Below are 13076 nucleotides of genomic sequence, written 5' to 3' on the forward strand. Positions count from 1 at the left end.
TTCCCACTGTTAACGCTATTTTATATTGAGTATTTTCTATTGAAACATGTTTATTATAATAGTGTTCTGGTCACACTATTTTTCGTTTTCATTTAAAAGGGTTAATAAGAAGTGTGCTGAATTTTAAATCGGTAAAATGGCGAGCTTAAAACTCGCTACTATTATTTACTCGAAAAATCACGCGATTTAAAAAACACATATCTCCGAATCTCGAGTTAATCAACATTTTTCATTACCAGATTCGTGTTTACTGGGCATAGATCTATAAGAAAAGTCATATCTCGTCTCTGAACCATTTTTCGTGTCGAACAGTGTAGTTGAACAATCGCATATTTTCCGTTTACTAAAAACAGCCTTGGGACGAAATTTATATCGACGATTGTTCGAAACCATAATATGGTTATTGTAGTATGTTCATCGGTTTCTAAAGTGGTATTGTTGTATTGTTTCAGGTGGCGGTGAGTGTGGGGGGTCGCGGTGGTGTGTTGCGCGGAGACGCGCATGCACGCCACCGGCCACACGGACCGCTCGGGCGGCGGGGGTGGCTCCTGGAGGCTGCCCCCCGACGAGACCCTGCAAGTTGCAGACCCCAAAGACAAGGAGGAGGTACGTCAACCTATTACCTATCATATTTTAAAAAAAACCATTTGAAAATCCGACCCGATTTGGCCTCAATGACACAATTTGGCGAATGTGCGATGAGATATGCAAGTGCTTTCCCGTCTGATTCACCCGTGTAGATCAGAGAAATGTTATAATAATAGAAGTGGCTTTAGGCGTCATATTGTTGTAAAGTGAGGAATGTCCACAGACTTTTTCAAATAATTTTGGCGTCAGTCGTATTTGATGCTTGGTGCTCGACGTACATATGTCCGAAAAAAACTTCTCTGTTTGTTTATAATATATTACTCGCAAGATGGGCAAGTGCATCGTTAAAAATTGCACGATGCATTCAAAAGCAAACAATAAAACACATGGGATACATTTTTAGAAGTAAATTGATCATTTAAGTAACATATTATTCAAATAACATCGTAGTTTGACAATTTTTAAAAGTGTCATGGCGATCGCCCGCATTCTACATAAAATTTCAGGGGTGGCACTAGAGAAATGTAAAAATTATTTTTAAATAAATGTTAAAACCTTTCTCTTGGTGGCGCCGTATACTCAATTATATTAATAACCAGTTTAATTAATATAAACTTCGTTCATTTTATACATATTTTTGTTGAAACTACATTACACGTTAATTTAAGAGTTCCCAATGACAGAAAAGTACAAAAAAGTGGATAAAATTAATCCGCCAACTGAGAAAAGAAACGGATTGGCCACCAACGCCCAATACCACCATATACTCAAATTTTAAATAAATCTATATCAAAATAAAACTTTAACTGCTGTAGTGAATATGTGACGACCCTGATTATATTCCGTGCGTTGTATTATTGACACAATTTATTTATTCGTAAAGGCACTTCTATTATTATAATATTTCTCTGATTTAATCCCTCCATTGACTTAACTTAACTTAGAGCGAAAACACACTGAGTGGTATGGGACATAATGTGTACTGGGCTTCCCGCTATGACCAGTGGTTCGTAACCGGTGCACCAGTGCACCGCCAGATTGTTGCAAGTGCATCGCGAAAAATGATAAAAACAGAAAAATCCACGAAATAGAGAACATATTATTCGTTTGTTTCATAGATGAAAACAAAATAGTGAATCGAGAACTTACCAAGCGTATGACAGGACAAGATTTATTTGATTCTATTTCTTAATATTGTTGCGTAGGGGTGGGTGGAGGATCCAAGTCAAAGGTCAAGGTCGTTTCACAGCATTTATTGAGGATTAAGGAGATGCATTGAGAGACGCACTGGCAGTGCTCAGTCCAGAATGAAATGATATCGCCTACGTACCGCCTTATAAAGGGTAGATCTCTCAGGGCGTCTAATCTGTTTACCTATTGTATAGTCACGTATTCGGATATGTCTTCCCACGGTATGGGTCAGTTCTGCGAAGGAGTTAATAACGGTCGTTGTTTAGTCTATATGCACTTAGAGTCTAGATATAATCCTTGAAATCAATTATCCCGGTATGCTATCGCCTCTAAGTGCAAGCACTTAGTTAATCTGTTAACAGATAATCTTTCAACGGTCACACAGTCTCTGGGATTCTATTCGCTTAATCCGCGGTGTACGTAATAATATTTAAAACAATTTAAAATATCATGGGAGTTATATTATATATAGGAATTTGTACGGATGACGAGAAATAGTTGAGTATTTAGACGAAAAATTGAGGGTACCTATGTATGTATGTATATACGAGTATATGGGAACGAGAACGAGAACGGGAACGGTTATTATGGCATTGCAACGCATGCCGGGTTCAGATAGTGAATGTATAAATATATTGATATCAATATTATATATAAAGGTTTTTCATTTTTTATTTTAAATCAAATGTAAACAAATAAATTTCGTATTTACAGTTGTTATATGTATATTTGATTTGATCTCTCGCATGGAAATAATACTCATGCTATTCAATAAAGTGAGAATGAAGCATTGTTACAATAACAATATGTACAATCTGTGTACAGTTTTGCATCAAATATATGCGAAAAATGTATAAAATCCCGTGAATGACTGTAATAAACGAATCTATTGAAAATTCCAACAATGTTTACAAAGCCGATAGTTGCTGCAATTTATACATACATTCATACATAATTTACGTTTATGTAAATATATGTTTTCCATCACTTCTACAATATATGTTTGTATGTATGATACCGAGTATGAAAATATATATTTAGTATTCGTTTCGTAAATTGTTTGAATATTATGAATGTTATGAAAATTCAAATAGCGAAAAATACGTACCACGAATTCAGTGCGAAACTCAATCATTGAAAAATGCAATAAAAAATTGCACACTGCACGACAGGAGTGCAGTCGAATGCGAAAAATGGAAATCAAATTAGTTTCCGTCGGACAAGTTCCGGTTAGTCGAAAGCCGGTTTTTGAACGTTGCCAATACAACGCTTTCATACCGTGACGGAAAACTCGACTTGTTTTCGTTCCAAATCAGATTGAAGTCCAAGTCAATTTTTGTTCGAGTGAGTTTTTATTAAATTAAAATGATCATTCGTCTAAAATTTCGTGTATTTATTTTTAATCTTATCATTTTCATTAAAAACAATAAACTATAATGGTTATATTGCGCAACTACATATTTGAAAATAATATTTCATTATATATTTTTGGTTGATAGGACTCGTACGTGTTCGCCGTTCAGTTTCGAAGCTCAAACCAATTTGAATTGCGAAATAAATCACACGGGCTGAAAGCCAGCGAATTTCTGACATTAAATTTGTCCCATTTTTTTACACTTCTGTTTGTACACATTTTCGCCCAGTGTTTTTAATTTTGAAATATGCGCCATAAACACGTGACTTTAATAGTACGCCAGTTCGTATTTTGCACGTTTTTAATACCCATTTATGAATAGTTTCACGGTATACATAAATAAGCGGCTCATAGCGTGATAAATTGTACCTGCATGATGAAAATGAATTCAGAAATATTTGTACGTATGCATATTCACTTTAGAAGTGTAATGATGTTAGAGGATTGGCCTCATTATGTCCAAAAGTGATATATTATGTCATGTGGAAATTGTTCGATGCGTAAATCATTGCTTTGTTAGAGCACATTAATCTCCCAGATCTACGATGACTACCCTTTTCTTCGTAACCTAATTGAAGATATCTTCTATTTTAGCCATTTTTACGTGCTATTTTAATAGTACACACATATATAGTATGTGGGAAGTATTTAAAACTGTTCATAATGAATGCAATGCCGTATTCCAGAGTATATAATCTCAAAATCCGATATTCTGATGCTTGTTCTGGCAACTACTGCTATATGGTAATAAACTACTTATGGAGATTTAAAAGCTGTCAGATAGCTGGGAAGCTGTTTTACATATCTCACAGGACTTTTTCGAGTATTTCAAAAATAAATTTCACACGGCGTGCTCTTCTTATGTTTTCGATTCGACACAGTATGTAGTATTTTCTCAGAATATAATATATTATTTAAAATAAGACATGTTTTTGGTTTTTCATATTAAATAAATGCGTGTATTTTTTGATTATGATTTAATATTCTTTGGATAAAGCGAGTTATTCTCAATTTAAAACTACTGCGTTTTAGTACTAGAAATATTATAATACAATACATTAAATCGCATAAATATGCATGTCATTTTTATCAGAAAATGTATGTAGATAGTAATCATAAAAAAATTAAACATTTATAATGACATCAAAATTATCTTTAGGAAATCCTCTCACTTTTATGAGAATTTACAACTATTTACAAACTTTCGTTCAAAACCTCATTTGAATCACTCAATTTGAATCCAAATTCTTTTGTAATGTACAAAGGAGGATCGCTTCAATAAAGGAGATTGTTTTTTATATCAAAAAGAATGTCGTGTCCTACTTTTAGATTCCATGTGGTAAGCCTACGCGTAGTACATGTGTATGTAAAGTGACCGCCAGTTTTTCCAAGACGGTCCATTTTCCGCGTTTGCGTCCTTTTGTGAGGTCCTAAAGACATGGTAATCCTACGCCAGAGGTTGTATAAATTTGTGTATGAGTAAAGTGGTTATGTCAGTAATAATGAATGCGGTCAAATCTCCATATAACGCGCGTAATTCGCCATCACGGTCAGAGTGATTAAGGCTTCGGTAATGGGTCCCCGGAACATGTATCATAATGGCATTGTTAATATCTGAGGACCGGCCCTCTAAGGATTATATATTTGCCCCCCCTCTACCCCATTTCCATCCCTAAGGTTCCAAAATAGACTCCTTGGACCGCAAATTGGAAGATATTACAAGGACAAGAATTGCTTTGGTGAACATCCGACGCGAATTTCCCACTGTGCGTTATTGTATGGGTGAGGAAAATTGTGCGCATTGCATCACTGTTGGGTTTTCGCGTCGCTATTATTATTGTATTATAATCAATTACGTTCGAGCGAAGTTAGATCGTTACACTATTTTGTTATGCAAATCGAACGTCGAAATTCGGGTGCCAGGCGTTGCCCCGACTGTGTCTAAATCGCTCGCTGTTTACGATGCATCATTAGGCCTACGAGTAATATTTTATAACTCATAAATATTTATAGCGCACTATATTTTATGAGTTTCCACTCTGTGCAAGAGGAAATTGATATTTGTACTGAAATGCATAGCTTGCTGTATACATATACTTACTTCGACATGAGTATTAAAAAAATATATACGGTTGAGTTTTGTATCCTATCAGTAAGTTTGGAAAGGAATTTGTTAACATACAGAGTTTAAGAGTAATTATATTGACGATATTTTATTTTATTTTACATAGATATATACCAGAAATGCCTTACAGGTAGACTCCAATGCGCCTTCCTAGACAATTAATTACAAACATTGAAGCATTTTATTACATAAATCACTGTATAACACGAAATTAACAATTTATTAATTAATTAATTTATCCATAGAGACATCTATGGATTTAAACTTGTATACAAATTTTTACATATTGTACATAAATCAAATTCAGATATTGGTGACAGCGGGTAGAATAGTTTTTGCTAATTTGATGGAGGAACCGTTTCAACAATGAAATCAGATAAATTGGCAAACTCTGATAAGAAATGATCGACTAGTAGTTAGAAATATCCAAGTCTGACCAGCAGTATTAAAGATTTGCACGGGACCGAACCGGGTGACCTCTCCATGCTAAACATAAACGCAACCACCGAGCCATATTGCTATACATAAATGCAAAATATTGCTATTTTTACAAGGTTCTTACTAGCTTCATTTGTATAATGATAAGTGTTCCCTTCCCTAAACTATTCTGATCGCTTTGAAAATTTGCAATTTTGAGAGGTTTCGTCCCCGATAGAGATTTCAATGCTACTGCACTTTTTGATTTCGTAACTCTACCAACAATTAATTTATTCCTATTTCTAGTTTTAAAATTATATACATATATCTCTATTCCTAACTACATATATCTCTATTCCTAACTACATATATGATTATTATTATATTTGGGTAATAGATTCTTATCTAACTTATATACAAATTTTAAAGTGCTTAATTTAAGACTATTTCTAATCAAATTATCCAGCAGTATAGCTCGGTCGTTAAGCTTCTGCTTAGCGTCGAGAGGCGCCGGGTTCGATCCCATGAGCTGACCTCGATTGAAAAAAATCTTTTTCCAAGTATATCTGTAGTGCTGCTGGTCAGACCTGGCTATTTGTGACTCGAGGTCGATCGTTTCCTATCAGAATTTGCCAATTTTCTCTGATTTCATTGTTGAAACGGTTCCCGGTAAAATTGGCTATCCATCCTTCCTACCTACTATGTCACCACTATTTGAGATTGATTAATGTATAATAAAATTTATGTACAATTCATAGATGTCTCGTTAATTTGCGAGTTTTTCAGTGTTTCGTAATTCAGCGACTTGTATAATAAAAAAAATGCTGCAATGTTTGTAATTGGCCAGGAAGGCGCATATATGTAAAAAATAAAAAAAATAAAAATTTGTGAACTCACTTGATAATGATATCATTTAAAATTGGGATACTATTGTAGCGTATGCTAAAAGGAGCCACCGTTATAATTGGTTTCGAGGATTATCTCCAGGCTTAAGTGCAAGTCGGCTAACATTGAGAGACCCCCGAATGCACTTAGCGGCGGTGACGGCACTCGGTCGTATTCCCGTGGAGTTCTTAGAACTGACAACGCAAATGTCGTGGGAATGTACATGTCTAAACAATAGGGAAGTAACCGGACGTCGACGATGCCCTGAGCGACCTGTCCTTTATAAGGAGGTACTTAGACCATATCAAGACACTATGGACGGAGCACTGGCGGTGCGTGTATCTCCTTAATCACCAATAAATGCTGTGCGATGACTTTGGCCTTTTATTTGGATCCTCCACCCACCCCTACGCACACAACTATTTTAATATCCAACCATTTCAATTCATCTAACATTCTTACGTTTGCTCACATTCAATTACGTTTGCTCTATTCCGCACTTTCTGCAGTTTAATACAAACAGTTAACAATTCATTTTATTTACAGGAAGCGCTATACGGAAGCGAGGGCCACAATTGGCGAAGTATCATCTTTTCGCTGATGGTCATTGGGATGGTGATTGCTGGAATAGTAACTGCCATTTACTTGCTCGGGTACGTCCATTGATTTATTCACTATTTAGGTATGATTTTTTGAGTGAATTTGTTTAAATATGCGTCTTTTTTGTCACTGAATAGGTACGTCGATGAGTTGTTATACTGGTCTGGAAGGCGCATGCGCCTGGAAGAGGTTCTACGCGGCGAGCTTTCACCTCAAAAGTTGCCTCCAGCCTGGGTCACACCAACCCATTTTGTTTTCCAAGCAGACGATGGAGGGTTAGCAGTGCTGGACACTGCCAACGACACCATCACCACCCTCGTCACAAACCACACTTTGGTTAGTTGCAAAACATTGCCTTCCATTGCATGGAAAAGGGGGCAGCGGGCAAGTTTTCCAATTGGGTTTCCCACCATAGCGCCGTACCGGCGTTGTTTTAAAATCGCGCTATTTAATATTCATGGAAAGTTTTGTGTCCTCGTGTTGCGTGCTTAACTTTAATATGATACGTGTAGGTGCCATAGGTGTAATATACTCGTGTGGCTGATATGAGAATTGGACATACATATGTTAGTGTATTTATAATTGTATATTAAGGGGGTATTCTAGTCTAGAGGCATGAATTTTAGGTATTTTTTCAGGTGCAATAGAAAAACAAAAAATATTTTTACTAGCCATTATTACTACCAAATATTTATTAATGTTTGAAGAATACATAGAAAAAAATTCAAAATTCAAAAAGTTACAGGCAAAAAAATGGTGCGCCCTGGTTGACACGATTCCAACCCTCCTAGTATTTCAAAATCAAAAAAGCAAATTAATTCTTAATTCAAACAAATGCTGCTATGGCATGAACTACGGAAAAGTCAAACAAAATTTTTTTCGCAAAATAGTTAGTAGAATTTTTTAAAAATAGTAAAAATTGGAATGTTGTCATAGTTATATAATCATGCGATAGAGGAATGTATAGAAAAAGCTCGCACCAAATTTCAAGTAAATTGGTTCAGTGGAACTTGAGATATCAAGTCAACCGTCTCGAAAAAAGTAGTTTCGAGAAAAACGTGTTTAAAGTTTCGGGTTAGATTACGTGCCGGTCAGATGCCACGTCATTAAAGCAGCTATATCTCCGAAAATAATTTGAATTTTAAAAAATCCTCTTAAGGACATATTCTTAAAGGCTTAAGCTTTGAAAATATGAAAGAAAAAAAATCGATTTCTTCAAATTTCTAGACTAGAATACCCCCTTAAAGTCCGATCTAGCACGAGACATTCACCCCCCCCCCCCCCCACCGCGATGGCCAATTAAATTTCGTTTCAGATTCACATTGCATTTTGGTCAAAAAATGCAACACTGTTCGTGCGTCTAGTGCGTGTGTACTGGTCGGTAGAATTTGACTTTTATTTTTTGTAAATTTAGAGTTTTTCGTGTTTTGAAATATTTACAATAAATAAAATCTATTTATATGTATATAAAAATCGATTTTTGTCTGTCACGTATGCGTTCCTATACCATTCAACCGATTGCGATGAATCTTACAAGAGTTATTGTGTGCATGTCCGCAATGGTTTCTGTGAAAAAAGCCCCCAATATGGGAACGGGAACGGGAACGGGAACGGGAATTGCGCGATTTAATTTTGTGAAAGGCAATATTTCGTTGAAATGACTTGGTTCGCTTTTACGCTGTGCTCTCAATTTATTTCGAGATTCAATTTAGCCGCTTTCTTGTCGGTATAATGCCGCGGATAAGCGGAAGCGCAAAACTAATAGCCCGGCTTTATAAATATTAAAATGGCGGAAGAGCGAATGAGCAACGAGAGTCTCGGTAATTATACGGACCCTTAACGAGGAGACCTCAGCCTCTTCACGCTCGCGGGAAAACTATCCGGCGGAAAAGTTGTTTTCCTTAGACGTCGGCGTCCTTAGAAGGGCGAAAACTCGGTCTGGGGAAATTCGAGAGACGAATTTTCAGCGGCGATAAAAATAAATTAAAAAGGAAAGCGCTCGAACTAAACTAAAAATAAACCGTTCACACTTCGTTTAATATGCCTTCGTTTTTTTTTTTGTTTGTTTTGTTTTTTGTATTTTAATTCGCTTATTTGCTATGCATCTCTCGCCATTTGCTCATCGGAAGGGTAAGTTAGCAACTCTTAAAGAAATTAGCATTTAAATTAAGTTTTATTAGTTGTCGTTTTTTTGTTTTATTTTCGTTCTTAATTAATCCCGTGTTTCGATTAGTTTTCCTTAAAATTTAAAAGTAAAGTAAAGTTTGTGATTTACATATAAATTTTGTTTGTGCATAAAGTTCATGTTTTCATAGTCTAATACAATGTAGTCGAGCAACTAAATGTTCGAAGCATTTTAATTAGTATTGATCATAGAACTAATTTAAAAACATTATACAATGCATTAACTTTGCAAATATTAAGCTTTGTCGTCCAATTTTCTGCAACATTGGTCCATTATCTACTTCGATAATGTTTTCCGTTCATTAAAAGCTCTACATAAAAACTCGTTTATATATAATATATATTAGAGTAAATATTTTGTATTTATATTAAATTTTTTCTTTCAATTATTTTAGTCAACCTTTGCAAGAAAGATGACGTACAATTTTTTTTCTTCGCTCTGATTTTGAAGTTCTTTTTTTATAAATTATGATTACAATACATCTTACCTACATATATTTGTATATTATTATAGTTACTGATCTACTTATTATTTCATATTTTACAATTATTTTTTTTTAGTATTTATGTATAGCAATATTTTATTTTAATATTAATGTACAGCATAATAGGAAAAATAGTCCAAAAACCTATTTACAATTCTTATAAATTTTCATAATAATATTTTAAACTAATGATTTTCTAAAATCGACAACCTAAAAGCAAATTGTGCTAAGGTAATATCTATCTTCTTTTGAACAATCGCTAGCCATAATAAAATCGAATCTATTGGATGAATATACATATATGTACATATGTAAGTTTATTCACTAAAGTCCTTGGTCACTCACTATCTATCACAGTACGGCAAGTGTGAGGATAATTTCAAACATAAACTAAATGAACGAATTGCGAAAAAAAGGATTAATAATATCCTGACAATCGCAAATCATTTTTATGAAATATATTAGCAAAAATAATGATAATACATTACTGATCAAATCAAGTACAGTCATGATTTTCAAATACTGTAAATAATTAGTCACAGAAATTACTAACAATCTAACCAGAAGATTATGACAGAATCACTAATAACCATACTAACACACTTGTGAAGAGTCTCGATGATTACAACAAAGTGTCTATACCCTTTAGGTATAAATACAGATTACCTAAACACAATCTGCTTTAGACCGTCGACTTTAGAGAGTCATTAATTAATATTATGTATTAGATGTATTATGAGCATTTATAAGAATTGTAAATGGGTTTTTGAGCTCTTTTTCCTACTATGCTGTACATTAACATTAGAATAATATAATACTATGATTAATAACAAAATTAAATTAAAATTATGTATTAGATGTATTATGAGCATTTATAAGAATTGTAAATGGGTTTTTGAGCTCTTTTTCCTACTATGCCGTACATTAACATTAGAATAATATAATACTATGATTAATAACAAAATTAAATTAAAATTGTAAAATAGAAAATGATCAGTAGATCAGTGGCTATTAAAATAAATATATATATAAGATATATTGTGAACATAATTTAGTAATAACAAAAATCAAATTACTGTAAAAATTAAAAGCACCTACTAAAATATAATAAAATGTTCACGGATGCGGTGCATCCGCTCTAAAATTGCCAGACAAATTGAACGACAGATTAGCGGACGGCTGCTTTAAATGCAATTCTCGTCTTCTCGAATGATAGATTGCACATCAAGGCAAGATTCGATAAGTTCCGAATCTTGGCTTATTAAACTCGCCAGAAAGATCCAACTCAATTTTAATAATTACCATTTTAATAATTGCATCTGTGCACATCGAAATGTGACTCGTCATCTGATTTGCAATCTATCATTCGAGAAAACGAGAATTACATTTAAAGCTGCCGTTCTGTTAATCTGTCGTTCGTTTGTCTGGCGATTTTTGAGCGGATGCACCAAACCCAATGTTCACGATATAATAAAATGTGTGGGATAGGTCTTTTTTGCAAAACGACACTTAAATTTATTATTAATCTAACAATCAATTTACAATACTAACCAGTCAAATAAAGCCACACTTTCATATATCATTGGCAAATTGTTTCTCCGTTGATTTCCACACCGCACGTCCGAGCACGTACCCATTATATTATATTTAAGGTATTGACACAAAAAAACAGGGTGCGTAAGCATTTTTATACGGTCGGGCAGAAGAAAAAAAATAATACAAAACCCACACGATAAAGGCCGTAGTAAGTGAGTACATATTTTCCTTAACGCTATTCGAAGCCGACGACAAAAGTCGCGCCCCCCCCCCCCCCCCGGACCACCCACCCCTCTCTCTCATCCTCCGAGTCCGTCCGACAAATGAAAACGGGTAAAGGTGGACTGTGAGGGATGAGAGATGGGGGTGTCGGATCACCCATCCGTCGGGGGGTCACTGTGACGATTGCTTTTCCTGTTCGCAGAGGCAGCTGAACGTGCGCGGCTACCAATGTTCACCGGATCTGCGCTACGTGCTCTTTCAACACAACGTCAAAACGGTACGTGACACTTCAAACATACATACATACTCATGTACAAGCTCATAATGAGATTATGGTTTGGCTGAATTACATACATTGCAATTTAATCTGTTTTTACAAAGTCAAAATCGAAATCCAGCCTCTTCCGTTCGGCTGAGTTTAAATGCTAAAGATTGACATGCTTCATATTTTTTATTTTATTTTATTAATTGAAAAATCAACAGACAGGATGTACAGAGATAGGTATAAAAAAAAACAAAAAGTAAATAAATAATATATGTAACATCCGAGTCCAATAATAGATTTTTACAAAAATGAAAAAGATAAATATAAGGAAAACAAATTAAAAAGTAAAGAATAAAGGCATGACAAAATATGTAGTACATTGCATAATTAAACTATAGTATTAAAATATTTGGAAAAGGTTATAAGATAGAATATAAGAAGAAATTGAAATTTACAAATATAAAACAAATGAAAAAGGTAAATACAAAATAAACAAATGAAAAGGAAAAGAATGAAAGCTATAATATGGTTAAATAGCACATTACATAACTAAACTAAAGTATAAAAATATTGGAAATATTGGAAAAATAGAATAGGAGAAGAAATGAATCAATCGGTCAAGATTCTCTTGATGTTAGACCTGAGTTGATGTAGGGAAATACAAAATAGATCAACCTCATTCAGCTCTCCGTTAAACATACGATAAACGCGCTGCAGATAAAAATATTTTTGGGAATTAGTATTGAAAGGATCAAGTGAAAAGAGTGCAACGCGTCTAGAGTATCGAACTGGGATTCTAAAATTAACCTTATTCAGTAAATCAGAACAATCAAGGAAACCATTTATGAGCTTAAAGAAGAATATAGCATCAGTATGTCGTCGCCTGACAGAAAGATTGTTAAAAGAAAGGATTTTTAAAATGTCGGAAACAGTAGAATGGGTATAGGTAGGAAAAAGATAGCGTAAGGATTTAATAAATTTAAGTTGAACTTTCTCAATACAATTAATATGGGATAAATAAAAAGGTGACCAGATAATTGAGGCAAATTCAAGGTGAGACCTTACAAAGGAAAAATAAAGTAATTTTAGTACATAAGGATCATTAAAGGGTTTTGTTGAGCGGAGTAGGAATCCAAGAGATTTAAATGCTTTGTTGGTAATAAA

General features: G+C 34.3%; 1 protein-coding gene across 1 annotated transcript in view; it reads left to right on the forward strand.

The window, feature by feature from the left end:
• Positions 1-501: 501 nt before the first annotated feature.
• The window catches only part of LOC143921270 (inactive dipeptidyl peptidase 10), a 57284-nt gene continuing 44709 nt past the window's right edge, over positions 502-13076 (forward strand). The window contains exons 1-4 of the mRNA XM_077444499.1: positions 502-606; positions 7167-7273; positions 7358-7556; positions 11850-11924. Of these exons, the coding sequence (XP_077300625.1) occupies positions 502-606; positions 7167-7273; positions 7358-7556; positions 11850-11924 (486 nt within the window). The remainder of the gene's footprint in view (positions 607-7166; positions 7274-7357; positions 7557-11849; positions 11925-13076) is intronic.

The sequence above is a fragment of the Arctopsyche grandis genome, chromosome 13 (genome assembly GCF_051622035.1).
Source record: "Arctopsyche grandis isolate Sample6627 chromosome 13, ASM5162203v2, whole genome shotgun sequence".
NCBI classification, from domain to species: domain Eukaryota; kingdom Metazoa; phylum Arthropoda; class Insecta; order Trichoptera; family Hydropsychidae; genus Arctopsyche; species Arctopsyche grandis.